The sequence below is a fragment of the Mobula hypostoma genome, chromosome 10, assembly GCF_963921235.1.
Source record: "Mobula hypostoma chromosome 10, sMobHyp1.1, whole genome shotgun sequence".
Taxonomy (NCBI): domain Eukaryota; kingdom Metazoa; phylum Chordata; class Chondrichthyes; order Myliobatiformes; family Myliobatidae; genus Mobula; species Mobula hypostoma.
In genome coordinates, this window is record NC_086106.1 from 689959 (window position 1) to 717742 (window position 27784).

Here is a 27784-nt window from a genome sequence, read left to right on the forward strand (position 1 = left end):
TCCTTGCTATGTCATAGGTACCGATGTGCACCACGACACCTGGCTGGTCACCCTCCCACTTCAGAATGTCATGCAATCGATCAGAGACATCCTTGACCCTGGCACCTGGGAGGCAACAAACCATCCTGGATTCTCTGTTAAGACCACAGAACCTTCTATCTGCACCTCTAACTATCGAGTCCCCTATCACTACCGCTCTCCTCTTTTCCCCCCTCCCTTCTGCACTGCAGAGCCAGACTCAGTGCCAGAGATCTGGCTACTGCAGCTAGTCCCAGGTAAGTCATCCCCCACAACAGTATCCAATGCGGTATACTTGTTGTTGAGGTGAATGGCCACAGGGGAACCCTGCTCTGCCTGCCCTATCCTCTTCCCTCGCCTGACAGTGACCCAATTTCCTGTCCTCTGCTCCTTTGGCGTAACTACCTCCCTGTAGCTACGATCTATAATCTCCTCATTCTCCCGAATGATCCGCAGGTCATCCAGCTCCTGCTCCAGTTCCCTAACGCGGTTTGTCAGGAGCTGCAGCTGGATGCACTTCTTGCAGGTGTTGTTGTCAGGGGCACCGGAGGGCTCCCTGACTTCCCACATCCTGCAAGAGGAGCATTCCAACATCCTGCCTGGCATTCTCTCTACTCTAAAGAATCTGAACAAAAAACTTACCAGAACCTACCCTGGCCTCTGCCTGCTGTCGCCGAAGCCTGTTTGAGCCAAAGCCATCCCACTCTGACGATGGCCGCTGTATATGGTGGTCTGCTTTTTATACCTTTGCGCGCTACATCATGCGCCTGCGCAGTGCAGACCCTTCTCCCCGAGCAGTGTTTAAAAAAAAAACGACTTTTTCAACCCGATTTCTTCACTCCTTCTCAGCTGCTTGCTTCGACTATTTTTCCTGTCTTATTTTCTACCGTTCCTATATCCATTCTCCTTTCTATTTTATTTTACTGTTTGAAAAAGTTTTTAAACACTTTGCTAGCTTGCTTTGAATTGATTTTTAGTTGCTATCTAGGGTATTAAAAGCTTCCCAATCCTCTATTGTTCCACTAATTTTTGTTTTGTTGTATGCCCTGTCTTTTTCTTTTACTTGCCTTGTCAACCACAGTTGTGCTATTTTGCTATTTGAATATTTCTTTGTTTTTTGAATACATCCATCCTGCACCTTCCTTATTGTTTCCAGAAACTCACGCCATTGCTGCTCTGCTGTCATTCCTGCCAGCATCTCCTTCGAATTTACTTTACTCTACTGAAATACTGCTACATCAGACTTTACTTTCTCCCTATCAAATTTCAAGTTGAACTCAAAACATATTGTGATATCTGCCTCCATCCTTTTACCTTAAGCTCCCTAATCACCTCCGCTTCATTACATAACACCCAATCCAGTATAGCTGATACCCTAGTAGACTCAACGAGAAACTGTTCTAAAAAGCCATCTCATAGGCATTCAACAAATTCACTTTCTTTAGATCCATTACTAACCTGATTTTCCCAATCGACCTGCATGTTAAAATCTCTCCTGACTTGTGAGGTTGCCCTTTTGACATGCTTTTTCTATTTCCCTCTAATGTTTGGTTCACATCCTAGCTGCTGTTGGGAGGCCTGTATAGTACTACCATTAGGGTTCTTTTACCCTTGCAGTTTCTTAACTCAACCCACAAAGATTCAGCATCTTCCAATCCGATGTCACATCTTTGTACAGATTTGATACCATTCTTGACAGCAGAGCTACGCCACCCTCTCTGCCCACCTTCCTATCCCTCCAATACAACGTGTAACCTTGGATAATCAGCTCTCAACTACAATATCCTTCAGCCATGATTCGGTGATGGTCACATCTTACCTGACAATCTGTGAAAGTGCAACAAGATCGTCCACCTTATTTCTTATACTGTGCATTGAGCTATAACATTCTAGTACTGTATTTGCTACCCTTTTTGACTCTGCATCCCTAATGCACTGATGCCCACCCTGCTGGCTGCAATTGGCTCCTATCATCTGCCTGCCCTTCCTAACAGTCTGACTGCATGATATCTTTGCTTTTTTTTTTAACCATCTATCCTATCCTGACTGCCTTCTCTCTCGATCCCACCCCACTGCTAAATCAGTTCAAACCCTCCCCAACAGCTCTAACAAACCTGCCCATAAGAATGTCGGTCCCCCTCGAGTTTAGGTGGAACCCATCACTTTTCTATGGGTCGTACCTCCCCCAGGAGAGATCCTAATGCTCGAAGAAGCTGAAGGCCTACGCCCTGCACCAGCTTCTCTGCCACGCATTAATCTGCCAAGGGCTGCTCTCAAAGGCGAGTGGCACAAACAGCAATCCAGAAATTACTACCCTGGAGGTCCTGCCTCTCAGCTTTCAAAGGTACATTTAAAGTCAGAGAAATGTGTACAATATACATCTGAAATGCTGTGGACACGATCCGAGACTCCCTGATGCTGGCATCTGGGAGGCAACATACCATTCAGGTGTCCTGTTCATGTCCTGGAATCTCCTGTCCCCCTTAGTTGAGGCCCAGGTTATCAGTCCTAGTCAAGTGCTGTTGTTCCCTTTTGCACCATGTGGCGCATTGGGCGGCATTTTTGCCGTTTCCTTAGCATTTGTCTGTTCTTGATGAGTCCGAGTTGCTAGCTCAACACTCAACCCGGCAGGGATGAAAAGCGTGGAAGGAGCTGGCCAGAATCAAGCCCAGGACCATTTGACTCGAAGTTCAGTACTAATGCCACTACACCACTGGCCAGCAACTAGTCAGTTGTCCACAATGTAAAGTACCTGAACGACCACAACAGCTTCAGTATCAATCAGATCAGCGTCTCTTTGACTGGACTACAGATTGGTGAGCACAGAAGCAAAGCGTGATTGAGGGTGGATTCAAGTTAACAGCGGAGTTTTTCATTACCTTGCCTAGAGTTGACAGAATAGAGAGCTTAGCTAGGAGTTCATTGCCAATGCAACAGATTGACATTTTCAACAGCACATGAGTTGAGACTGGTGAAGAGTGTAGCTGTGAATTTAAATGTTATTGATGATGCAAGTTTATGGTCAGGTTTGAAATTCATTTGGGGATTGAAGATGATGCCACGTTTGTGATCAGTTCTGGACAGTTGCTTAGAAGGAGATTGGAGTCAGTAATGATGGATTTTATTGGTCATCAGTTCATTATTTCCAATTGTGTGATTACTGCTTATCAGGCTTTGGACTCTATGGCAGGGGTTCCCAACCTGGGGTCCACAGACTCCTCATTCATAGTAGGGGATCCATGGCATAAACAGGGTTGGGAATCCCGGTCAATGATTTGTTAAATAAGAATTGAGTGGACATGAGCCCTGCTGGATGTCAGTGAGAGATGTAGGAGGAGGGGGCTTTTGATTTAAACCGGCATTTACTTTAAAAAAAAAGGATCAGAGGAACAATTCCATTAGAAGATAGGGGTGACGCGGGAGTGTAGCAGTTAGCACAATGCTTTTACAACTTGGAGTGTTTCGGAGTTCAATTCCGGCGCTATCTGGAAAGAGTTTGCACATTCTCCCCTGGGTGCTCCAGTTTCCCCCCACAGTCCAAAGACATGCCAGTTATTAGGTTAATTGGTCATTATAAATTCTCCAGTGATTAGTCTGACGTTAAATAGGGATTCTGGGCAGTGTGGCTCATTGACCCAGAAAGGCCTATTCTGCACTGTATCCCTAAATAAATGGCAGGCAGCCGTCGATCCCAGGCGATCATGAGTTTGCGCTTCTGGCAGACTCTCCAGGGCGCGAGCATGGGCAGGAAGATTTGAAGAATCGGCTGTTGCCCCTGTAGTGGATTCCCTTTCTTCACATCACTGATGTAGTCCAAGGGAAGGGCAAGCGCCGATACAGATTGGCACCAGAGTCATCGCAGAGGTTACAGGAGTGAAGTTGTAAACAACATCAAACTGCGTTAGGGACCCCGGCTCCAGATGTCTTGGTCTGGGTTTCCCATGGGTGGGTATGGCTGCACGGCAGTGGAGGTTTAAAATCAGAGTTTTCCTTCTACTAGGTGGGCTGCCATCCAAGGCTGACGTGCCCCACAACCTGAAGCAACTGGTTTAGAGGCGCCAGTGGTCTGCCTTTGCCCCCTCTCGTCAGTAGAAATAGTTCACCAGGCCGAGTAGCTAAGCTGCATGTGAAGGCCGAGAGTTCGACTTGGTTGTTAGAGTCGCACGCCATTTGGAGCACTTTATAGGTAGTGGGAGCTTATCCCCACTACCACCCCCGGCTATGACAACCTTAGGAACCAGAAATAAATAAATAAATAGAGCATGTGAACTTACCCTTTATTTTCTCTGAGCTAAGTTTGAATTGGGAAAAGTTTGTAGCTTGCTGATCAGATGAGTTGATTTTTGTGCAAGTCGAATGAATGTAATGCAATATCTCAGTAACTTTGTTTCTCTCAAATTGGTAGTTATTTGTTCTCTCTTTTAATAGGTGCCACCACTACAGTTCTTAAAAATAGATCAGCATTTGTTAGCGATCTGCTGGATGAATATTTGGAGAAAGAAGGAAAGATTATCGAGCAGCAATCTCTACTGTACGACTATGATATGCCTGAAATTGGTTGTGGTACTCCTAACCTGTTCGATTCACCATGCAATATTCAACAAAACACTAGCATCCATTCACCTGACTCTGTTGTGCCCCCAAAAATTAAATCTTCACCATTGGATATGTCACCTGTCTTGGAGAAACACTTCAGCGTTACAAACAAAGGGATATTTATCAGAGATATTCAAAGCAACAGCATGAATAGGAAGGCAAGGAGGAGAAAGCAGAACAGCAATTCTGCGACTAAAAGGTCGAAAATATCCACTAAATATAAGAATGCGTCGCGATTATCGAATAAAAGTAGCCAGACTGGATTTCATGCTACATCCCAACAAAAGGTGAGCAATTTAATCATGACTTTCTTTGTAATTTTTGATGAATCTTGTTCACCAGGTAAAGGGGCTTAGAGAAACAAATAAATTTCTTCAGTACGCTCCTAACAGTATTGGATGGATCATCTTCTCGTGCACCAATGCAAAAAGGATAAACTATAACCCTGGCAACATAAATAATCACATTATCATTTTTAATTTGGATATGCATTTGCCTTGGCTGGAGTTAATGATCTCCAGGAAGGTAATTTCACAGGGACTTTGTTTCCTTTTTAAAGTTGTTAGATTAGTACGCAGCCTACTTATTGTAAGACAATCATGGGAGACTAAACTGTATGGACACTAAACTGTATGGAATGGGAAGCTGGCCCTTTCTTCTGTAGCTTTAGTAAAGAGGCATTCCATGTGTAAATGAAAAATGTATTGTTCTGAGCCTTGTATAAAATGGTGTATGTGTGTATATGATTTTGTACTTTACTTTTATGTGTATATTAGAAACAAAATCAGTTTGGCCACTTATGTTTGCTCCACTCTTAGGTCAGATCATATCTGCTCTTTTGCCCTCATGCTATCCTTCACTAATCCCATTTGGTTTAATTCCAGCAAGGCGTTTGGACATTCTCCCTGTGACTACATGGGTTTCCTCTGAGTGCTCCAGTTTCCACCCACAGTACAAAGACATACTGTTTAGTAGGTTAATTGGTCCTTTTAAAGTTGTCCTGTAATTAGGCTAGGCTTAAAATACAGTTGGGGTGCTAGGTAGCTCGTTGTCTTAGAAAGGCCTGTTCTGCATTGCATCTTTGAACAAATAACTAAATGCTGAGTCACAGGCAAGAGTATAACTTATGGGCTTGGACAACATCCTGGAATTAATGATAGGATCTGTACCACAGAACTGGCTGCTGCTGTGCCTAAGCTGTTCTAATACAACTGCTACACTGGCATTGATTGCTTTGTGGCCATACGAAAGTAGATCGAGGGGCAGGTAGTGTTAAAGCAGGGAGCTTCAACACTACCTGACAGGTTCGGAGAATGGGCAAAGAAGTGGCAGATGGAACACGGTGTCGGGAAGTGTACAGTCCTGCACTTTGGTAGAAGAAATAAAGACGTAAACTGATTTTTGAATTTTCTATCTGCTTAGAAAATAGAGATGTAAAGGGACTGGGAGTCCTTGTGCAGGATTCTAAAGGTTAACTTGCAGGTAGAGTGGATGGTGAGGAAGGCAAATGCAATGTTAGCAGTCATTTCAAGAGGACTGGAATATGAAAGCAAAAATGTAATGCTGAGAGGCATTGGTCAGAATGCACTTGGGAGTATTGTGAGCAGTTTTGGGCCCCTTATCTAAGAAAAGATATGCAGGCATTGGAAAGGGTCCAGAGGAGGTTCATGAGAATGATTCTGGGAATGAAAGGGTATGAAGAGCATTTGATGGCTCTGGGCCTGTACCTGCTGGAATTTAGAGAATGAGGGAGGATCTCATTGAAACCTATCGAATATTGAAAAACTTAGAGAGAGTGGACATGGAGAAGATGTTTCCTATAGATAGATAGATAGATATACTTTATTGATCTGGAGGGAAATTGGGTCTAGATCCAGTGGGAGAGTCTAGATCCAGAGGGCACAGCCTCAGAATAGAAGGATTTCCATTTAGAACAGAAATGAGGAATTCCTTTAGCCAAAGGGTAATGACTCTGTGGAATTCATTGTCACTGATGGCTGTGCTGGCCTACTCATTAGGTATATTTAAGGCGGAGGTTGATGGGTTATGGGGAGAGGGCAGTCAAATGGGGTTGAGAGGGATAATAAATCCACCATGATGTTAAGGTGGAGCATTCTTGATGGGCAAATGGCTTAATTCTGCTCCTATGTTTTATGGTCTCATGGGCTTTACCTGACGGCAGGAAGTCAAGAGAAAACAAGGCAAATCAGTCTGGTCACTTACTTTCTATAAAATCTAAGGGTGGAATGAGACTATTTGGTTCATCAGATCTGCTCCACCATTCCATCGTGGCTGATTTATTATCCCTCTCAATCCCATTCTCTTGCATTCTCCTTGTATCCTTGATATCCTTATTAATCAAGAACTGATCAACCGCAACTTTAAATGTAGCCAATGACCTGGCCTACACAATATGATAGAAGGTATTCTCTAACCTACTGTCAAGCGACAGATACTCTCAAGTGCTTATTTTGGGTTTTAACCTGCACTGCTTGGACCTAGATCTTGCTGCTAGTTTGATTAAAACATGGATTGAGAAGTTAAACTTCAGAGGCAATGTTTAAAATGTGACATTGAGTGGTCGTGACATTTGGAGAATTGGTTTGGGTGGTTTCTGCACCAGCTGAGGTCAAGCTTGTGTTACGTACCCCGTAACTGGGTTGCCAAACCAGCAGAAATGGATCACTCAGTTGGAGTCTGGAGTACTAGAACTAAGAAAGTTTTATTAAAGAAACAAGCAACACAGTAATCGAAAGGATAATAAATGCAACAGTTCAGTGATGATAAACACACATGTGCACAGAATTAAGATAACAGCATCAATCAAGCTCTATCGTTGTCTAGGGGTAAATGACCAAATTTCAAAATGACTCAAAGTTCAGTTCGCAGTAATCGTTGCCATGGCGATGGACAACGTGGGGGAAGAGACAGAGAGTACAGGAACAACTGATCATTCAGAACACTGCTTCACTCACAGACCAGCGAGATGGCTCACAAACAGCTTTTGGGCGGGTCCTTGGTGATGTCACCTGAGGTCACCGACTGTGACCCCTCCTCTAGATGCGGTCGATCCTCTGCAGTGAACCCGGCACCCAGGCAAGGGCGGACACACACCGGGTTCCCGCTGATCGTACCTTTCCACCCTTGTCGTTGTCTGGTACTTCTCACCCACTCGTGAGAGGCGCACCGCTTCCAGGGTCTGGTTACCTCGGGTGGTGTGTGTGTACGCCTTAGCGAACCTGTCCCTTTTTATCCCCCTGCTGGGGTATCGCCTGTCCATCACTTCAAACAGTTCAAGGTTCAAAGAGGGGAGCCGCTCCAGACAGCTCTCTCTCCCACATTCCTTCATTACACATCTCCAGACGCTGCTCCATTGTTCCTTATCTCTCCTTCCCCTGAGGGCAGGTGGCAGACCAACTGCTGATGCCACTGATGCTAGCCCAGGCCAGCAAACATCTTAATTTTATGTGTATTCTCGTAACACTTGGTACAAAGGTAGTTGAGGCATTGGTACAGTTCCTCAGATCATAGTCCTCTACTCAACCTTCAGCTATCCATCAGTGAATTCTCTTCCATTATTTGGCTAAAGTGGGGATTGTTTTCTGTTTGCATGTCCTTACTATTGAATTAGTATTTGCTCATGTGGAGCTTGATTTGGACAATATTTAAGTTAAGACTTCTCAATTAATGTGTGTTATCAGACAGCCTATCTCCTTCAAATAAGTAGAACTACTCCTTGCCATTGAAAGTTACGAGTCCTGACAGTGATGGAAAACCCTGTTGTCCCATTAGCAAAGCTCCATAAGACCATCAGAGTTTGGATGTTCTCTGGTGCTTGATGTTCTCTTTACAACGCCCCCCCCCACCCCCTGCTCTGTTCCTAAAGCCTTTTCACTGTGGGTTTGGAGTGGGGAAATCACTCCAGCTGTGACAGCTGCTCAGTGATTTTGAGAAACTAGCCTTTAAATGAAACATCATAACTTCCTATGTCAGTAGAATGAAATGCTGTCCACTTTCCTACATGGTTGCTGCTTTGACAAGCCTCTTTCAAGAGTTAACAGGTCAGCCCACCTGACAGGTATCCAACCCAACACTAAGCATTCTCTACTCATTGTACAGTCTGTCCTGTAGCCATTGGCCACATCTTTCCTCCTGAACTATAATTCTTGTACTGTGTTTTTATATTTTAGAAAAAATTGAAAACAAGTTCTACGAACCTTAAGGTTGTGCGTGTGGCATCAGGTTCTAAAGGTGGAAAGAAATCTGGTGGTTCAGGAAGACATAATGAAGCAGTGTACATTTCAGGTGAGATGGTGAAAGAAGACCTACAAAATGGAAGGTATCATAGACCTCATACAGCATCTTAGTAATGCTTTTAAATGAGTATTTAAGTGAAAATCTCTCTATATCATGAAAAATATAAGCTATTTATTTCGACACAAATTGAATTTGTATTTGCTGAAAGCTTGGGCTGATAAGGTTGAAGATTCTCATATACCTAAATTGGAGGTGAGCCTTACTAATGATAAAGGGATTTTAAAAATCTCACATTTGGATCCTGCTCATCATTTGCATTGGCTATTACTCAGATAAATCTTACTTCTAAACAATATTCATCATTTGATATTGGAATATTAATTTGCATTGGTGATTGGACTTATCTCTATAGTCTCAAAAAAACTGAAATGCTTCCTCTTAATTTCAAAATTTAACTTCCTCTTAACCTTTCACACTAAGGCAGTTCTAGTTAATATAACTGGGAAGTAAAAAGCTTTAACCTATTTTTTTTTAACTTCTGTGACATCACTGCTTGTCAATTTTCTGCTATTAGGATGGTAAAATCATCATCCTAATTTTGTTTCAGTATTGCACACCTTAGGCCCTCATTTGAAGAACCTTCTAGAATATCCTTCCTCATTCCTGCAATAACAAACTCATTGATTGCAATAGCAAACACAAGATTCTGCAGGTGCTGGAAATCCAAAGCAACACACACAAAATGTTGGAGGGGCTCAGCAGGTTAGGCAGCATCTATGGAGGGAAATAAACAGATGACATTTCAGATTGAGACCCTTCTTCAGGACTGGAAAGAAAGGGGGCCAGATTACAAAGGTAGATGGGGGAGGGGAGGGAGGACTAGCTAAAAGGAGATGAGTGAACCCAAATTGGTGGGAAAGGAGGAATCTGATAGGGGAGTTGACCATGCAAGAAAGGGAAGGGGGGGCACTGGGGGAGGTGATGGGTAGGTGAAGAGAAGAGGGAAGGAGGAGAGAAAGACAATTACTGGAAGAGAAATCAGTGTTCATACCATCAGGTTGGAGGGTTTTGATCCTCTACCCTGAGTGGCCTTGTCACGGCAAAAGAGGAGGCTATGTGCTGACTTGTTGGAATAGGAATGGGGATAGGATTTAAAATGCCACTGGGAAATTCCACTTTTGGCAGATTATCCTGAATTGCAATACTGCCGCTTTAGTATTATCCTCCCCTCCATATCCTTTGCTGTTATGCCTGAAAATTTCTATAGTCTAGAATGTTGATTTACAAGTCCTTCCCTGCCTTCAATCACATCTGTGATAGTGACATTAAGCATGAATCTGGGCTCTAGATTTTCATAAGCAAGATGTACAACACTTCATATTGAGCACATGAGCAACCTATTTGAGAGCCAGGTTTTATTAAGACAGTCTTTCTGACTCATTTGGTTTTTTTAAAAAAAAAATATGCAGAGGCATGAAAATCTTAATTCCCTCTTATAGTGTTAGTCAACTTGTCTTACTCTGTGTGGATGTTAAATTTGATGCAAAGCTCTGCATCAATTGTCTTTTCTTCAGTGCTATACCTTCATTGCTAATTTAGCTAAATAAATGCTACCTTGAGATAAATTTTCTTGCAAGCTTTCAAAGTAGAACAGAGAAAAACAGTAGTTTTTCATTAATTATATTGTGTTTCTCTGTTCTACTGTGAATGACTCTAAGAAAATGAATTCAAGGTAGTATATAGTGACATGTATGTACTTTGATAAATTTTCTTTGGATTATAGATTGCCATGCAGTACGTCTCTAGGTTACAACAGCACCTCTTTCCTGCAAACAGTTCACAAGTTGGAAATTAACAGCAACAGCTGCGACAGGAGAGCAAACAGGCACGGGAGAAGTGGCCCCACTGACTGGGATAATGAATTTGTTCAGTTCTTGCAGCACTGCTCAGCTTGACCAAGCTCCTGATAGTTGGGGGGAGTTTGGGAGGTGCTGCTATCAAGTCAAGCATTTATAACCTGGCGAGAACTGTACATTAAATATCTATAATATTTATGTGACTGAGGTTCTTTAAATCTAAGCATGTCCCAATCACTAATCTTTTACTGACAAGAGGGTGAAAGGTTGTTGCTTTGATGTCAATGCTCTTGAGCTGTTCTGACCGGTGGCAATTTTTTTTTATGTTCATCTTCTTTATACTAGCTCACTCATTCCATGCATGCTTTCCTCACCAATTCGGAAAACTTCTACCTCCTTTGAGGCTTCCTTCTGCTTTGTTTTCCATCTATTGACGCTACTGAATGAAGGTAGCAGTTCATGACTAATCCACCACCTCACTGAAGGGCTGGTGGTTATTTCTGCCATTTTTGTTTCAACACTGTAAAGTATTTTGGCATAGATAAGGAGCCAATATAAAATTTTAATTCATTTAATGTTACTTTTATTGCTGTAATACACCCCTCACCCACTGCTAAATATTTTTTCCATTTTTATAAGCATTTTTTCCTCTTCAATAGATTATAAAAATGGTGAAGAGCTAGAAGAAAGATGTAAGCAGCTACCAGCGACAACAAACAGATCATCTGACTCTAAAACTATTGAAATAATATCCTACTGTTCATGGAATGAGAGTCGTGTTAAAATTATTAAGCTGATTGCAGAGTGTGCTATGGCTAATAGACTTCCCTGTACACAGCGGCTAGACAAGTATGAAATCCATTTGGAGAAAAGAGAAGGCACTTCGCTGTTTTCCCCTAAAAAGAGTGTCGATTTAAGAGCAACCATCCAGAATTTCTCTGACTCTGAGGGCGTCTTTGACAAGCCAATGATGCAAACCATGGTGATCGAAGCCGTGGTTGGCAACTCTGCTTTTAAAGCAAAACTGAGTCATTTAATATCCAAGGTAAGAGCTTCGGTTTTTATACATTCCTTCCTGACAGAGATCAGTGGGATCTGTCATTTACGATGCTGTCTAAAAGAGTGCGGTGTTCCAACCTGAGTTAAAATTTAAGACGTCGTGACTCCGAAGTTATTTAAGTAGGAGATTGTTCCCAGTGTTAGATTCTCTTGAGGCACAACATTTGTTATATTAACAAAGTTAGGATTGCTGAGTGTTTTAGATGTTGTGTGACTTTCATCAGTGGATGCAATTCAAGCTGGTGCAGATTAGTAATTATAGCATTTCGCTCTGGGTATTATTGCCTAGCCAACTACGCTCAGAGGCCATTTTAATAGATACCTCATGGTCTGCCACCTCAAGGTTTGATGTGTGTTCAGATGCTCTTCTGCACATCACTATTGTAACATGTGGTTATTTGAGTTACTGTTGCCTTCCTGTCAGATTGAACCAGTCTAGCCATTCTCAAAGTTCAAAAGTAAATTTGTTATCAAATAATATACATGCTGATATTCATTTTCTTGTGGGTGTACTCAGTAAATTCATAATAAATAATAATAAATCAATAAAAGACCATGCCAACTTGGGTGTTCAACCAGTATGCAAGGGACAACAAACTCAAAAATAAATAATAATAATAATAAATAAATAAGCAATAAGTATGAAGAACATGAGATGAAGAGTCCTTGCAAGTGAGTCCATAGGTGTGTGAACAGTTCAGTGAGGTGTGTGGAGTTGTCTCCTTTGGTTCAAGGGCTTGATGGTTGAAGTGTAATAACTTCCTGAACCTGGTGGTGGGAGTCCTGAGGCTTCTTTACCGCCTTCTTGATGGCAGCAGCAAGAAGAGAGCGTGTCTTGGTTGGTGGGGGACGCTGATGATGGATACAGCTTTTCTACAACAGTGTTTCATGCAGATGTGCTCAGTGGTGTGGAGGGCTTTACCCCTGATGGACTGGACCGTATCCACTTCTCTTTGTAGGATCTTCCATTCAAGGGCGTTGGTGTTTCCATACCAGTCTGTGATGCAGCCAGTCAATAAACTCCCCACCGCACATCTATAGAAGTTTGTCAAAGTTTTAGGTGTCGTGCAGAATCTTTGCAAACTACTCAGGAAGTAGAGGCATTGCTGTACTTTCTTCATAATTGCACTTCGAAATGATAACTCTAAGGAATTTAAAGTTGCTGACCCTCTCCCCCTCAGAGCCTTCGATGAGTACTAGCTCATGGACCTCTGGTTTCCTCTTCCTGAAGTTGGTAATCAACTCCTTGGTCTTGCTGACATTAAGTAAAAGATTGTTGCTGTGGCACCACTCAGCCAGATTTGCACCCTCCCTCCTATCTGCTGCTTTGTCTCCACTTTTTGATACGACCTATGACAGTGGCAATATCAACAAACCTGAATATGGTATTGGAGCTGTGCTTAGCCTCACATTCACAAGTATAAAGTGAGTAGAGTGGGGATCTAATTACCACTCTACTGGCTTTTGGTGCATCAGTGCTGATGGAGGTTGTGGAAGAGATGCTGTTGGCAATGCTACTGATGGGGGTTTACAAGTGAGGACACTGAGGATTCAATTGCACAAGGAGCTGTTAAGGCCAAGATCTTGAAGCTTATCGATTAGTTTTGAAGGGATGATGGTACTGTATGCCAAGCTGTAGTTGATAAGCATCCTGATGTCTGCATCTTTGGTGTCCAGATGTTTGGGTTGAGTGAAGAGGTAACGAGATGACATCTGCTGTGGACCTGTTGCTGTGATAGGCAAATTTGAGCGGATCCAAGTGACTTTTCAGGCAAAGGTTGATGTTTCATCACCAACCTCTCAAAACACTTCTCCACTGTGGATGTAAGTGCTACTGGACAATAGTCATCGAGGCAGGTTACCACATTCTTTAAGCACCAGTGTAAGTGAAGTATTGTTGAAGCAGATGAGTACCTCAGACTGCCAAAGTGAGTAGTTAAAAAATCTCAGTGAACACTCCAGCCAGTTGATCAGCACGGGTCTTAAGCACTCTGCCAGGTATCCTTTCTGGGCTGGATGCTTGTCCTGGGTTCGCCCTCCTGAAGGCTACTCGCACATCAGGCCTGGGAGACTGAAATCACAGGATCATTGTGGGCTGTGGGAGTTCGTGATCGTTCCTCCATGTTTTGACAGTCAAAGCGAGCACAGAAATTCTTCAGCTCATCTGGAAGTGAAACCCTGTTGTCATCCACGTTGCTTGATTTCGTTTTTAAGAGATAACAGCATTCAAGCCCTACTACAACTGTCGAGCATCCTTTGTTGATTCAAGTTTAGTCCAGCATTGCCACTTGGCCCATGAAATGGCTTTCTGGAGATTGTACCTGGACCTCTTATAACTTTCTTGGTTACCAGACATGAATCTGACCTCGCCCTCAGCAGATTGCGCATTTCATGGTTCTTCCAGGACTTCTGGTTTGGGAAGACTGAATGATTTTGGGATACACTATTCTACATCTGTTTTAATAAAGTCTGTGAAAACCATGGTGTATTCATTCAGATCCATAGGTAAGTCCTTGAACACGGTCCAGTCCACCAACCCAAAGCAATCTCTCAGCCACCCTTCTGCCTCCTGCGACCACCTCAGTTGTCGAAATTTCTGAACCTTTGCTCTTTAATCTTGCTTGTATGCAGGTAGGAGAAGGATAGCCAAATGATCAGATTTACTGAAATGTGGCCTGGGCATGGAACGGTAGGCATTTCTTATGACAGTGGCCTAGAGTGCTGGGTCCTCTGGCGCTACAGGTTATATGCTGATGGTGATTAGGCAAGGATTTCTTCAAACAAGCTTGGTTGAAGTCCCCATCTATGATTTGAAATGCATGAGGATGGACTGTTTCTTGTCTGGAGATGATGACATGCATTTGATTAAAGTCAGCTGCAGGTAGTTTGTAAACTGCGGTCAGGATTATGGAAGAGAACTCTCTAGGTAAATAGAATGGATGTCATTTGACCATTAGTTGTTCAAGGTCAGGAGAACATGGGTTTGACAAAACCTCCATATCAGAACACAGCCAAGAGTTTATTGTGAAACAAATACCTCCTGCTTTTGCCTTTTCCGAATATAGCAGTTCGATCCATCATGTGAATCAACAAGCCTTAAAGACTGATCGTCATTTCTGGCTTGCTGGGAGTAAGCCATGTCATGATTACTCACAGATCATAACAATCTCTCATTTCCCTTTATAACAGCAATCTTGCCCTCGGGTCTTCAATTTTGTTCTCCTGCAGATGCACATTTGCTAACAAGATGCTGGGTAGAGGTGGGTCTCATTCCTCTGTTTCAGCCTGGCTTGGAGCATCCCCCACACTGCTTCACTTTGTTCACTTAAAAGTGCTGTACCTGCTTTCTTGAGAGTTAAGTCTGCCAAGTCCTTCAGAAGATCGTGAAATCTGTAGTTTATTAAGGGAATTTAAAAGTGCATTGCTTAAAGGAAAATTACATGCTGCAGATTGCAGTGACAGGAATTCAAAGGAGATATATTTAGAAGTATTGTACATAGCCTGCAGAATGCTGCTGTGGTTCACTGGCACAATCTTTCCTCCTCTGACCTCTTATTAACAAGACATTCTTGTCCACAGAACTGCAGGATGTTTAATTTTTTTCACACAATTCTCTAGAGACTGTCATATGTGAAAAACCCAGGAGATCAACAGTTTTCTGAGATGCTCAAACCACCCTGTCTGGTTCCAGCAATCATTCCACAGTCAAAGTCACTTAAATCACATTTGTTCTCCATTTTGATGTTTGGTCTGAACAACAGCTGAACCTCTTGACCATATGTGCATATGCATTTGTGTATTGAGTTGCTGCCACATGATTGGATGGTTAAATATCTGCATTAAAGAACAGGTGGACCCAATAATGTGGCTGCTGAGTGTGTATTGTAGTTCCAAGGTATAACATGACATCTTCATTCAACAGTGGAGTGATTAGGTTTGGACTTGTCGCAGAATAATTCAGTGCTGATCTTGAGGAATCTTCAATTTTGATGACCTGACTTGAGTACAAATGTGTGTGCTATAAGAAAGTTTCATTGATGGCAAGATGGCAGGGACAGGGAGTGGGGTGGATGGGCTGTGCAATTGGGTATGGTGGGGAAATGAGGAATTGTTCTCTTAAATCATCTGCTTCTTCACTGATTAGTGTTGTTCAGATGAATACGGCAGATACTGGTTAATTGGGCCGTCAGTTAGTCAGGGCAGCTGCCTATTTGGAGCATCTCTTAAAGAACAAAAAACTAACTGAGAAAATAGTCAGGATTTCTTCATTTATTTTGGGACACTGTGCTGCTTAATTGGGGCAGGAGATTTGCTGTACAGTTTCTAACTAGTAGCAGTCGTGTGCACTTGCGTGGATGACAGACTGCAATGTAATTAGAGTGAACAGTTTTTAAATAGTGTCAATTGCATGTGTTTGTGTTCAAAACAGTGAATTTTGTCACTGGTAGTTGGTGAGAAATGAGCAGTAAGACAATTCACAAACAAGTCCTGCTGAAGGGTTTCGGCCCGAAATGTTGACTGTACTCTTCCTAGATGCTGCCTGGCCTACTGAGTGCTTCAAGCATAGTCATAGTCATACTTTATTGATCCCGGGGGAAATTGGTTTTCGTTACAGTTACACCATAATAATTAAATAGTAATAAAACCATAAATAATTAAATAGTAATATGTAAATATGTAAATTATGCCAGGAAATTATGAAATAAGTCCAGGATCAGCCTATCGGCTCAGGGTGTCTGACCCTCCAAGGGAGGAGTTGTAAAGTTTGATGGCCACAGGCAGGAATGACTTCCTATGACGCTCTGTGTTGCATCTCGGTAGAATGAGTCTCTGGCTGAATGTACTCCTGTGCCCAACCAGTACATTATGTAATGGATGGGAGACATTGTCCAAGATGGCATGCAACTTAGACAGCATCCAAGTGGAGCATTTTGTGTGTCTTGCCGAGTAAGACAATTCAGAACTGATTTGCTCACCTCAGTTCAAGCATTCGGGCTTGGAGCTGCCAGAAACTGCAGAGAATGAAAATGAGATGATTTCACTACTTCAAGTTATACTAGGAAAGTATTGACATACCTTGAAGGTACTGAACTTCGAACTTTCAAAGTAAATATATTATCAAAGTACATGTATGTCACATATAAAACTCCGCGATTTGTTTTCTTGTGGGTGTTCTCAATAAATCCAAGAACCCAAACAGAGTCATTGAACGATCTCACACCTCAGGGTGGACAAACAACCAATGAATGTTACAATGAAGGTGAAGATTTGGAAGATGCCATTGTTGATAGTATTGTGTGAAGCAGTCCATTATCTACACTAGGTGCCTGCTGATTTTGTTTATTCAGTCAAGAGGTGTGATGTGGATATATTCCTCTGTTGATAACTATTAGGAACTAATGCAGTTCTGAAGAAGGGTCTTGGCCCGAAACATCAACTGTTTAGTCGTTTCCATAGATGCTGCCAGATCTGCTGAGTTGCTCCAGCATTTTGTGTGTGTTGCTTTGGATTTCCACCATCTGCAGACTTCCTCGTGTTTACAGTTTTATAGTAGCGTTGGTAGTGTTCTTTTTTTTTCTTATGTAATTTAAATAAATTGTTAGTTAGTTTGCCATTTTTATATACCTTTTTATCTATTTCTATGGAAGTTTGGCTAACTGGGCCAAAATGTACTGATCTTGATGTATCCCAATTAACTGGAATTCATTGTGTTTATTTTGCATATTCAGCAGTTCATCCATAGCACATTTGGAACCTGTTCCCCAACTGTGGAGAAGTTTTTCGCTTCTATGTTTGTAATGTCTGCAGTATGGAAGAAAATTAATGTCTTTGCACAAAATTTGTAAAGTTTTTGTCTGTGATTTCTATATTGTGCTTTAGGCTTCCAAGAATGGTTCCAACCCACCACCTGTCAAACAGATCAGTTCCCCAGTCCATGTTGTAATGGATTTAGAAAAGATCGTATCGTCACCTGAAAAGTCCCAGAGTGGCACTACTACCGATAGACTGACTAGTAAGTAAAAGCTTATGGTAAACTATCTACATCTGAATACTTTCCATCCTTTTCTTTCATTACACTAATTTAAAGTTGTATGGTACCTTTTTAAAGCACAGTTGAAGACTCAAAACATCTCTGAATATAACATGTTAAAACTGACTCAATGAATACATTTGACCCTTTAAAGTCTGTCTTATATATTTGCATAAGTGTGTTCATGAGCATTCATGCTGCCTTATTAGTGAAGGTGTCACTTTTACACAGTTGGCCACTTTATTAGGTACCTCCTGTACCTATAAAGTGGCCACTGTGTGCATGTTTGTGGTCATGTACTTTGCTAGAAATTTTCTAAATGGTGAGAAAATTCAAAAATCTGAGGTGCAAAAGGGCTTGGGAGTCCTCATGTAAGATTCCCTAACTGTTCATTTGCAGATTGAGTTGGTTATGAGGAAAGCAAATGCAATATTAGTATTCATTTCCAGAGGACTAGATTATAAAAGCAAGTAGGTAATGTTCAGCCATTATAAGCCACTGTGAGGCCTCACTTGGGGTATAGTGAGTAGTTTTCGGCCCCTTGTCTAAGAAACAATGTGCTGACTTTGGAGAGAGTTCAAAGAAGGTTCATGAACATTATTCCAGGATTGGAAGGCTTATCAAATGAGTATCTGGGCCTGTATTCACTGGAATTTAGAAAGGGGGAGGGGAGATCTCATTGAAACCTATCAAATGTAAGGCCTAGACAGAATGAATGTGGAGAGGATGTTTCCTTTGGTGGGATGATCTATAAGACCAAAGGATATAGCCTCAGAATAGAGGGGTGTCTTTTTAGACTGGAGTTGAGGAGAAATTTCTTGGCCAGGCAGTGGTGAATTTGTGGAATTCTTTGCCGCAGGCAGCTGTGAAGGCTAAGTCTTTGTGTATATTTAAGGCAGAGGTTGATAAATTCATGATTAGTCAGGGCGCGAAGGAATATGGGGAGAAGGGAGGAGGTTGGGGCTGAGAGGGAACTGATGAGCCATGATGAAATGGTGGAGCAGACTCTGGGCCAAGTGGCCTCTGTTCCTATATCTTATAATCTTATAGTATTCTGTTGCTGTATCCCATCCAATTCAAGGTTCCATGTGTTGTGCATTCAGAGGTACTGTTCTGCACATCACTGTTGTAATGTGTGGTTATTCTGTCAGCTTGAACCAGTCTGGCTATTCTTCTCTGACAGCTCTCATTAAGAATCAGAATCAGATTTATTATCACCAGCATGTGATGTGAAATTTGTTAACAGCAACAGCAGTTCAATGCAACACATAATGTAGAAAAAAACTAAAATAAAAAAATAAGTAAATCAATTACAGTATACGTATATTGAATAGATTAAAAATCGTGCAAAAAAACAAATAATATATATTTTTTAAAAAAAGGTGAGGTAGTGTTCAAGGATTCAATGTCCATTTAGGAATCAAATGGCAGAGGGGAAGAAGCTGTTCCTGAATCGCTGAGTATGTGCCTTCAGGCTTCTGTACCTCCTAGCTGATGGTAACAGTGAGAAAAGGGCATGCCCTGGGTGCTGGAGGTTCTTAATAATGGACGCTGCCTTTCTGAGACACCACTCCCTGAAGATGTCTTGGGTACGTTGTAGGCTAGTACCTAAGATGGAGCCGACTAAATTTATAACCCTTGCAGCTTCTTTTGGTCCTCAGCAGTAGCCCCACCAACCCGCTCCCTCCCCCCCGCCCCAACCAGACAGTGATGCAGGCTGTCAGAATGCTCTCCACGGTACACCTATAGATGTTGACATATCAAATCTCTTCAAACTCCTAATAACGTACAGCCGCTGTCTTGCCTTCTTTATAACTCCATTGATATGTTGGGACCAGGTTAGATCCTCAGAGATCTTGACATGCAGGAACTTGAAACTGCTCACTCTCTCCACTTCTGATCCCTCTATAAGGATTGGTATGTGTTTCTTCATCTTACCCTTCAAGAAGTCCACAATCAGCTCTTTCGTCTTACTGACGTTGAGTGCCAGGTTGTTGCTGCGGCACCACTCCACTAGTTGGCATATCTCACTCCTGTACGCCCTTTCATCACCATCTGAGATTCTACCAACAATGGCTGTATCATTAGCAAATTTATAGATAGTATTTGAGCTATGCCTAGCCACACATTCATGGGTATAGAGAGAGTAAAGCAGTGGGCTAAGCACACATCCTTGACGTGCACCAGTGTTGATTATCAGAGAGGAGGAGATATTATCACTAATCCGCACAAGTTTTGTAACTTTTCAATCAGGATTGTGGGAATGATGTATTAAGTGCTGAGCTAAAGGAGAAGCCACTTTTGCCCTCAGAACTGCTGCTCACTAGATGTTTTGTGTTTTTTTTGTGTGTGTGTATCATGCTTTGTAAATTTAGAGACTGTGTGTGAAAATCCCAGGAAATCAATACAGTAGTTTCTGAGATACTCAAACTACCCTTTCTGTAACCAGCAGTCATTCCATGGTCAAAATCAGATTTCTCCCTCATTCTGTTGTTTGGCCTGAACAGCAGCTGAACCTCTTGACCATATCTGCAAGCTTTTCTGCATTGTGTTGCTGCTACATGATTGTCTGATTAAGTATTTGCATAATGAGCAAGAGTACATAATAAAGTGGCCACTGAGTGTTGTTTATCACTTGGACCTGACCAGCACGAGGTTAGTTGAATGTGAGGAATCCATGGCACAATTAGAAGAGAATTTGAGACTCCTCCCTGACACTTTATTCTGCATTGTACTTGTTTTCTTTGTTCTACCAAGGTGTACTATCTACTGCTTTGATCTGTATGAACAGTATCCAAAACAAGCTTTTCACTGTATCTTGGTACATGTGACAACAATAATCCAAAACAAAAAAGAACAGGTTGCAGAAATTAATTTTTTTTAAGCTTTGAGGGCTCAAAAATCATTAAATTTGAGGGGTTTCAGTCAACAAGGATGCAGTAAAATAGAGCTGGAGCTTGGCTGTTCAAAGGTGATAACCAGAGGAAGTTCTTCACACAAAAGGAAGGGGAAATCTGTTCAACAGAAAGCTGAGGCACAGTATCAATTCAGTATCTTCAAACAAGTTGATAGATTGTTTAGGTTTGTTAGGTAAGGTTTTGAAGTTATGAATTCTGTGGCATGGAAACAGTTTGGTCATTATTAAATTGTTTAAACATGCTGGACACAAACTAGGGTAATTGGACAGTCCAAGTAAAAATTGAAATGTGCATGTACAATTAAATGAAGGGATTGGAGATGTTTGCAGGACTGGTGTGGGCAGGTGACAACATCTGGCCTGGTAGCAGATAAGAATCTAGTGAGCTGAACTTCACTGCAAGAACTGTTCGATTTTATTTTTCACACTTAATGGAAAACTAACGTGTCAGGTTTTTTGTTAATGCTTCATAAGTTGATCATCCTATTAAAAAAAATATTGGCCATATAGATGCTGGAATCTGTGCTTTTCAGTACGTTGATGGCTAATGTCTTTAAATCCATTCTGCCACTTGATCCCCATTGACATCTTGAGACCTCTAGTATCCAAAAGTCTGGTTCATCTCAATAGTCAATGAGCAATTATAATTGTCAAAGAATTCCCAAGGTTTACAAACATCTGCAGAAAGAAATTACAGTTCAACTCAGTTATATCATGTTGATCTTGTTCCTGTGAGTTCCTGTGACACTTGAGTTTTTATGCCCCCCCATGAGACAAAACATAATGACGGAGTGAGGAAATTTCCCCTTGTATTTTGCTTGCTATTGCATTCCAATCCCCTTGTTTTATCTTTTAGTAATGGACTATTTTATATGATAGTTATGGCAAAGAAGTTATTTAGTCACTTTCCCTTTCTTGTCTAAGGAAGTATTTTAGTGAATCCACTGTAGGTTAAAGGACAAGAAAAAGCAGTAAAGCAGTGCAAGATTATCTCTGGTCCTTGGAATGGACTGCTTGGTTCTTTTTCCATTTAATGTTTTCTATTCTACATGAACATCCTTGTCTATGTAATCAGTCATCATGCCCGTGCTGTTAACATCTGAATATCAGCAGTGAATCAGTTGTATAATACAGACATGAACTGAACTAATATACGGTGGTGCTAGAAAGTTTGTGAACCCTGTAGAATTTTCTCTGTTTCTTCATAAATATGACCTAAAATGTGATCAGTTCTTCTTGCAAGCCCTAAAATTAGACAAAGAGAGCTAAACTAAATATATAACATGAGAAACATTGTACATGTTCATTTATTGAGAAAAATGATCCACTATTACATGTATTCATTGGAAAAATATGTGAACCTCTGGGGTAATGCCTTCTACAAAAGCTTTCTGGAGTTAGTTATTCCAATCAATGAGATGAGATTGGAGGTGTGGATTGTAGAGGTGCCCTGCCCTATATATTTTGTAAAAAAGGACACACAGTTAGGTTACGACAGAACCTGCTCTTCTCAAGAAAGATCTGTTTATGTGCACCATGCCTCGATCAAAACACCTTTCAGAGGACCTTAGTAGAAGAAGAAGAATTGTAGAGATACATGAAGCTGGGAAAGACTACAAAAGCATTCCTAAAGACCTTGGTGTTCATCACTCCACAGTAAGACAACTGAAAACAACTCAGTGCGGTTGCAACTCTCCCTCGGAGTGGGCATCCTGCAAAGATCACACCAAGAGCATAACATGCAATGCTGAAGGTGGTGAAAAAGAACCCAAGGTGAACAGCAAAAGACATGCAGAGATCTCTAGAACTTGCTAAAGTCTCTGTCCATGTATCCACTATAAGAAAAACACTGAACAAAAATGGTGTTCTTGAAAGGACACCACAGAGAAAACTACTGCTCTCCAAAGAAAAAACATTGCAGCATGTCTCAAGTTTGCAAAAGACCACCTGGATGTTCTCCAATACTTCCGGAGCAATGTTCTGTGGACAGATGAGTCAAAAGTTGAACTTTTTGGCAGCAATGCACATTGCTGTTTGGAGGGAAAAGGGCACCGCACACCAACACCAAAACCTCATCCCAAATGTGAAACATGATGGAAGGAGCATCATGGTTAGGGGCAGCTTTGTTGCCTCAGGGCCTGGACAGCTTGCAACCGTTGAGGGAACAATTAATTCAAAATGATATCAAGGCATTTTTCAGAAGAATCAAGGTAGCTGTCCATCACCTGAAGCTTAATAGAAGTTAGATAATGCAACAAGACAATGATCCAAAAGACAAGAGTAAATCAACAACAGAATGGTTTAAAAAGAAGAAAACTTGTGTTTTAGTATCGTTAAGTCAAAGTCCTGACCTTAATCCTATAGAAATGTTATGGAAGGACCTGAAGCAAGCAGTTCATGCAAGGAAGCCCACCAACATGCCAGAGATAAAGCAGTTTTGTAAGGAGGAATGGCCTAAAATTCCTCCAAACTGATGTGTAGGATTGATCAACAGTTAGCAGAAACATTTGGTTAAAGTTACTGCTGTACAAGAGGGTCACGCCAGTTACTGATAGCAAAGGTTCACATACGTTTTCGAACAAATAAACGTAATATTGGATCATTTTTCCCAATAAATAAATTAAGTATAACCCTTTGTGTTATTTATTTAAGCAACACACATCAAAGTTGCTGGTAAACGCAGCAGGCCAGGCAGCATCTATTGGAAGAGTTTCAGTCGACATTTCAGGCCGAGACCCTTCATCAGGACCCTTCTTGTTGTTGTATTATTTATTTAATTGGGTTTTCTTTATTTTTAGGACTTGTGTGAAGATCTGATCACAATTTAGATCATATCTATGTAGAAATGGAGAAAATTCTACAGGGTTCACAAACTTTCTAGCACCACTGTAAATATAATCTTTTTTTAACAGGAAACTAATAAAATGTTTCTCCTGATGATAGGAATAATGAGAATAATTAAGTCTTTCCACTGTACTGCTGCAACAAAACGAATTTCATGTCATACAAAACGATAATAAATCTGATTCTGAGGTGCTTCACTTTTGTGTTCCTTCTTTATCTGCAGCAGAAGATCCAGCTCAGTCTCCTCCCATGTTGATTGCCCAGCAAAAGGAACAAGATGTCTTTATGTCAACCACTGACACTACAGTGAAAAGTGTTACCAACGCCCCCTCTTCCATTAAATCTGCTGTCACTACATTCCGGAAGAGTGGGGCTTTGAGTACATTGGTGACCAGTACAACTCCAATACCTACTTCAAGCTGCTTTGTGAATCCCATTGCATCACAGAACAAAACTGAAACCTCTTCTGCTCCAACTCGTTACCTGTTGTGTAAAACAAAATATTCTGGATTGCCTTTAGGTAGGCTTGGTGTTTGTGATTTCCAGTCACATCAGCAACCTTGTGATTTATTAACATTACCTACTTGAAAATAATTTTAAGTTCTAAAGTCTGGATGGTGCAGAATCAACAAAGATGAGTCATGGAGAGGAATGGAGACTTGGGTATTTCAGTTGATAATAATAAAAAAAACATGAAAACCCTCCCTGAAAATTAACAGTTTAGATCAACGTGATTCAGCCAAAGCATAATTTAACACCTATTTAATTTAACATCAGCGTGTCAGCCTTGAACTTGCGAGTGTGCAATATACTAAATGTTCTAAACTTCCACAGTGTGTAATATACTAAAATGTTCTGCTGTCATCATAACATTAAAAATGTATTGGCAGGGATAAGCAAGAATAATTTCTGTACAACTTTCCTTCCTTGGCACATAACGTAAAGTATTGTCTTTAATCTTTAAATCTTTAGTTCGGCTGCATTCAGTTCTGCCTTCTCTTCCAGTGTTTTAATTGTTCACCATTTTTTTGTTAGGACCAACTGACTCTCTTGATCAAGATGGTCGACGGTACTGTGTCACCGTCCCAAGCACTTTGAAGCTACCGCCGGGAGACAGTCTAATACTTCATCCTGTTAAGTCTTTAGATGGACGACAATTATACAAACACTCCAGTGGGAAAGTTTTCCAACTGGTTTACAGAAAAACTGCAGGACAGATCCCTGTAAAAAAATTTGACAGCCCTCAGTCACCTGTTCAAGGTATGTAATGTAGAAACAAATGCTATCTTCAGTCCAGTAAGTTATATTTGGCATTCAGAATCTGTATCTCAGTTTGTTTTTGTTGCAGTATTTGAGGAAAAACTGTCATCGGGGAAAATATGGCTTCTGAATCACACATCATGACACAAGAACATAAGAAATAGGAGCAGGAGTCCCACTTTGCCATTCAATAAGATCATGACTGATCTGGCCTTTCCCCATAACCTTTAATTCCCATAGTATACAAAAATCTATTCAACCTTGTCTTAAATGTATTTACTGAGATGGCCCCCACTGCTTCTTTGGGCAGAGAATTACACAGATTCACCACTCTTTGGGAAAAGCAGTTTTTCCTCATCTGCATCCTAAATCTACTCCCCCAAATCTTGAGGCTGTGTCCCCCAGTTCTGGTCTCACCTGCCAGTGGAAACAACTTTCCTACCTCTATTTTATCTCTCTCTTTCATAATTTCTTATATTCTATAAGTTCTCCTCTCATCCTTCTGAATTCCAGCGAGTATAGTCCCAGACGACTTGATCTCTCCTTATAGTCTAACCCCCTCATCTCTGGAATCAACCTGGTGAACCTCCTCTGCACCACCTCCAAAGCCAGTAGTGTACCCTTCCTCAAGTAAGGAGACCAGAACTGTATTCAGTACTTCAGATGCAGCCTTACCAATACCCTGTACAGTTGCAGCATAACCCCCCCCCCCGCTCAAATTCAATCCCTCTACTAGTGAAGGCCAACATTTTATTTGCCGCCTTGACAGCCTGTTGCCCCTGCATACCAGCCTTTTGTAATTCATGCACAAGCACTCCCAAATCCCTCTGCACAGCAGCATGCTGCAATGTTTTGCCATTTAAAAAATAATCTGATCTTCCACTTTCTCTTCCAAAGTGGATGACCTTGCCTTTGCTAACATTGTGCTCCATCTGCCAGACCCTTGCCCACTCACTTAACCTACCTATATCTCTTTGCAGACTCTTCATACCCTCTGCACAATTTGCTTTTCCACTCAATTTAGTGTCTTCAGCAAACTTAGATACACTACATTTGGTCCCTTCTTCCAGATCATTAATGTATATTGTGAACATTTGTGGGCCCAGCACCGATCCCTGTGGCACACCCCTCTCCACTGATTGCCAACCAGAGAAGCACTCATGTATCCCCAAGTCTCTGCTTTTTGTTGGTTAACCAATCCTCTATCCATGCTAATACATCACCCCAACTCTTTGCATCCTTATCTTATGGATAAGTTTTTTATGTAGCACCTTATCGAATGCCTTCTGGAAATGCAAGTGAATAACATCCATTTGTTCCCCTCTATCCACTGCCCTTGTTACCTGCTCAAAAGAACTCCAGTAAGAACACTTTTCACCATTAAAGCGGTATGGTGGGAGATTAGTCATTCAGTGTCTAGGGAATGTTTATAATCCTGCATTGTGTATGGGTATGAAATACCTAATAATTCTAGGCTGAGTGAAGGTTGATCATGAGGCAAATGTACTGTTGATAAAAGATTTCAGGGGAAATGTGTGTTAATTAATAATCTCATATTATACCTTGAATTGTAATGTCTTGGAGTTTAAGCCAGCCAAAAGTAAGGTGCTGGCTTTGGGAGAGTATACGTAAATGTACTGTGCACTGTTAACAGCAAGACCCTTAACAGTGCTTTTGTACAACATGGGTCTTGGAATCCATATCTTAGCTCACTGAAAGTGACTACACAGGTTGAGGTGGTGAAGAGGGCACTTGGCCTGCTTGATGTTATTGGTCAAGCCATTGAGGTCGTGTGCTGAGAAGTTGTGTTGCAGCTTTCTTAAACTCTTTCTTTCTTTTTAAATCTTTTTATTGAGTAAGTATACAAAAAAGGTAAGCCATATAAACATTAATACAATGTTAAAGTATAATAAAATTCCAAAAGATAACAATACCAAAAAGAAAATACTACAAACAATGTAATTTAAGCATAAGAAACCAAGATAACATAATAGTATACTAGATTTTATATATATCAATGGAAAAAAAGAAAAAAAAAACCCCAAAAAAAAACCCACCGTGCAACTAACTAAAAGCAAAGCAAAGCAATGGGCTAACTTGAAACCAAACAGAGTTAAACTTAAAATCACGTCCTCAATCCCAACCTCCATTAAAACAGTGAAGAGAAAACAAGAAGGGTAAATATTACATTAAATGAAAATATCGAATAAAAGGTCCCCAAATCTGTTCAAATTTAAATGAAGAATCATAAAGGTTACTTCTAATTTTCTCCAGATTCAAACATAAAATCGTCTGAGAAAACCAAAAAAAGGTAGTTGGAGCATTAAGCTCTTTCCAATGTTGTAAAATACATCTTTTCGCCATTAAAGTAAGAAATGCAATCATTCTACGGGCTGAAGGGGAAAGATTACTAGAAATTTTAGGTAGTCCAAAGATAGCAGTAATAGGGTGAGGAGAGATATCTATATTTAATACCTTAGAAATAATATTGAAAATATCTCTCCAAAAAGTTTCCAAAGTAGGGCAAGACCAAAACATATGAGTTAAAGAGGCTATCTGCCCCGAACATCTATCACAGAAAGGATTAATATGCGAGTAAAAACGCGCTAACTTATCTTTGGACATATGTGCTCTATGAACCACTTTAAATTGAATTAGGGAATGTTTAGCACAAATAGAGGAAGTATTAACTAATTGTAAAATCTGCCCCCAATCATCCACAGAAATGGTAAGCCCCAATTCCTGTTCCCAATCTACCCTAATCTTATCAAATGGAGCTTTCCTAAGTTTCATAATAATATTATAAATCATAGCCGATGCACCTTTCTGACATGGATTAAGGTTAATTATCGAATCTAAAATATATATAGGAGGAAGCATTGGAAAGGAAGTAAGTATAGTACTTAGGAAATTTCTAACTTGTAAATATCTAAAAAAATGTATTCT

At 41.1% G+C, this 27784-nt stretch overlaps 1 protein-coding gene across 6 annotated transcripts in view; it reads left to right on the forward strand.

The window, feature by feature from the left end:
• Nucleotides 1-27784, forward strand: part of LOC134352587 (uncharacterized) — a 124802-nt gene that overhangs the window by 33547 nt on the left and 63471 nt on the right. For 5 of the 6 annotated variants that reach the window (XM_063059854.1, XM_063059852.1, XM_063059858.1 and 2 more), the window contains 6 exons: nt 4447-4901; nt 8805-8919; nt 11387-11772; nt 17667-17799; nt 23802-24098; nt 24614-24838. In XM_063059854.1, the coding sequence (XP_062915924.1) occupies nt 4447-4901; nt 8805-8919; nt 11387-11772; nt 17667-17799; nt 23802-24098; nt 24614-24838 (1611 nt within the window). The remainder of the gene's footprint in view (nt 1-4446; nt 4902-8804; nt 8920-11386; nt 11773-17666; nt 17800-23801; nt 24099-24613; nt 24839-27784) is intronic. The other variant, XM_063059855.1, reaches the window with a different exon arrangement.